Source organism: Penaeus monodon, chromosome 15, assembly GCF_015228065.2.
Source record: "Penaeus monodon isolate SGIC_2016 chromosome 15, NSTDA_Pmon_1, whole genome shotgun sequence".
In the NCBI taxonomy this organism is placed as follows: Eukaryota; Metazoa; Arthropoda; class Malacostraca; order Decapoda; family Penaeidae; genus Penaeus; species Penaeus monodon.
This window is the reverse complement of record NC_051400.1, coordinates 25,711,483-25,713,424: the sequence shown is the minus strand read 5'-3', so window position 1 is coordinate 25,713,424 and position 1,942 is coordinate 25,711,483. Positions and strand designations below refer to the sequence as shown.

The 1,942-nt window shown below is 38.9% G+C and overlaps 2 protein-coding genes across 2 annotated transcripts in view; one reads left to right on the top strand and one right to left on the bottom strand.

Annotated features, from left to right (window-relative positions):
* The window catches only part of LOC119581855 (histone-lysine N-methyltransferase EZH2-like), a gene marked incomplete at its 5' end in the record, with an annotated part of 82,272 nt that overhangs the window by 2,746 nt on the left and 77,584 nt on the right, over nucleotides 1–1,942 (top strand). Inside the window, 1 exon segment of the mRNA XM_037929997.1 lies at nucleotides 269–423. Within this exon segment, the coding sequence (XP_037785925.1) occupies nucleotides 269–423 (155 nt within the window).
* The window catches only part of LOC119581854 (polycomb protein Asx-like), a gene marked incomplete in the record, with an annotated part of 73,367 nt that overhangs the window by 62,450 nt on the left and 8,975 nt on the right, over nucleotides 1–1,942 (bottom strand).

The following is a 1,942-nucleotide window of genomic DNA, read 5'->3' as shown; positions in this document are numbered from 1 at the left end:
CTCTGTATAATCAGAAACCAAATTACATATAAGACAATGGTTTTAGGTATCATTAGAGGAGATACAACAATAGAATGAGGTGGAAAAAGAATTCTAAAGGAAGCTTATGGTTGATTTATAGAAATTGGGAAAGTAGTCTAATTGTGAAGTGTGGAAATGAGTGCCAAATGGTGAAAGGAATGAGTTACCAGCAGCAAATCAGAACAAATTTGATGCGATTCCCAAAGTGTCCACATAAGTATAGCCTTTCATTTCTGCTTGTCCTCAGGTACATAGAATTAACTGATCCGACTGCCCTGCCACCTGAGTGCACACCCAACATTGATGGGCCGAGTGCTGAAAGTGTACCTCAGGAACAGACGATGCACTCCTTCCACACACTTTTCTGCCGGCGGTGCTTCAAATACGATTGCTTCCTCCACCGTAAGTATTATTGTGCCCTTCTTTTTTTTCAGCTTAAGGTTTTTCCTTAGTGCTTGTACACACTCAGCCACCAATAGGTCTTCAAAATGATGCGATATGAAAAAAGAAAATATTTTTTTGAGGTTGAACTAATGAAATTTGGTCAGTAACTCATTACCATCTGTGGTAGAGAGCACCAGCTGTCATATGTGATACCACCAAGGTCATTTTGAAGAGGTATGTCGAAACTTGTACAAAGATGTGGTCTTCAGAGTTTGCCAATTCCTCTGTACCAATACAAAATGGAGCACCCCATAACTTGTTGTTAATTTGAATGATTGTTTTTCCTTTTTAACAACACCTAACCACTGAAGTAGGTTTTTGAATTAAAGCCTGGTCTTGTTCTTGCATCCCACTTCATAGACAGGATCACACTATGTATGGTATTTTGTGACAGTTACCTTTGTGTTAAACCATCATCAGTACTATGGGCAGGTAGGATATTGAAAACTAGCATTAGTAAAGAGGTAATCTCTCAAAACCCTATAGTGTGGTTGATGCTATCATTCCAAATTGCTGCCAAGTTAGGTTTTGACACCATAACATTATTCACTTTTCACAAATTTCTCATGCTCTCATTGTTAGTGGTTGGTTGAAATGTTAGTTTGATGAATGTTTGGATAACATAATGTTACTTTTGATCTGACTGTGTAGGCTGTCTTTAGATTTGGATTTTGCAGTCAGTTGTAGGTTTATGTCTATCAGTTTGGTTCTATGGCCAGTCCCATACTAGTCAGTTCTTTGGTGACTGTTTCTGTATCCTGTGTGCAGTGTTGTCTTGACAACCTTCCAGCACTGTTTGTTAATTCACTGGCATTGTAAGCATAGCTTTGTGGTACCAACATATGTCCCCAACTGTTTAAAATGTAATTGGATATTACTTCCAGAAATATAAGTTTTTAAAAATTGTTAGATGCAAAGAACTATTGAGTGCTGAGTGAAAAGATGCTGTACTTTTGGGATGTATACAACCATCTGGACAAAATTGGCCATGCAATGAAAGGAAACAAACAAACAGGAAGATCAGAAATATGAGAGAAATTGTCCCAGAGGCCTTTTTCTATAAGGTCTTTTGGGGGATGTGGAGATCATGCAGTATGTGGAAGAGGAAGGAGAGAGGAGGGAGAAAGAATGGCCGTAGTGAACATTAATTATATTAATGGAGAATGAGTTTGGTGAATAGTAAAAATGCCAAGGAAAGAATGAAGAGATAAATAAAGAGAGGAAGAGGGGGAGGGAGAGAAAATGAGGGAACAGTGGAAGAGTGGACAAGAGATCAGTGAATATATGGGGGAAAAGGGATAGGAGAAAATTTAGGGCAAAGGGATAAGGAAAAAGTGAGAGAAAAAGGGCTAAAGGAAGGGAGAGGGGGAAAGGAAACAAGGGAGAAGAGGTAAGAGAAGAGAGAGAGACAGGAGATTAAGGGAAAGAGGAGGGAAATGAGAGAGGGAAAAAGAGATATGGGAAGAGATAAAGGGAG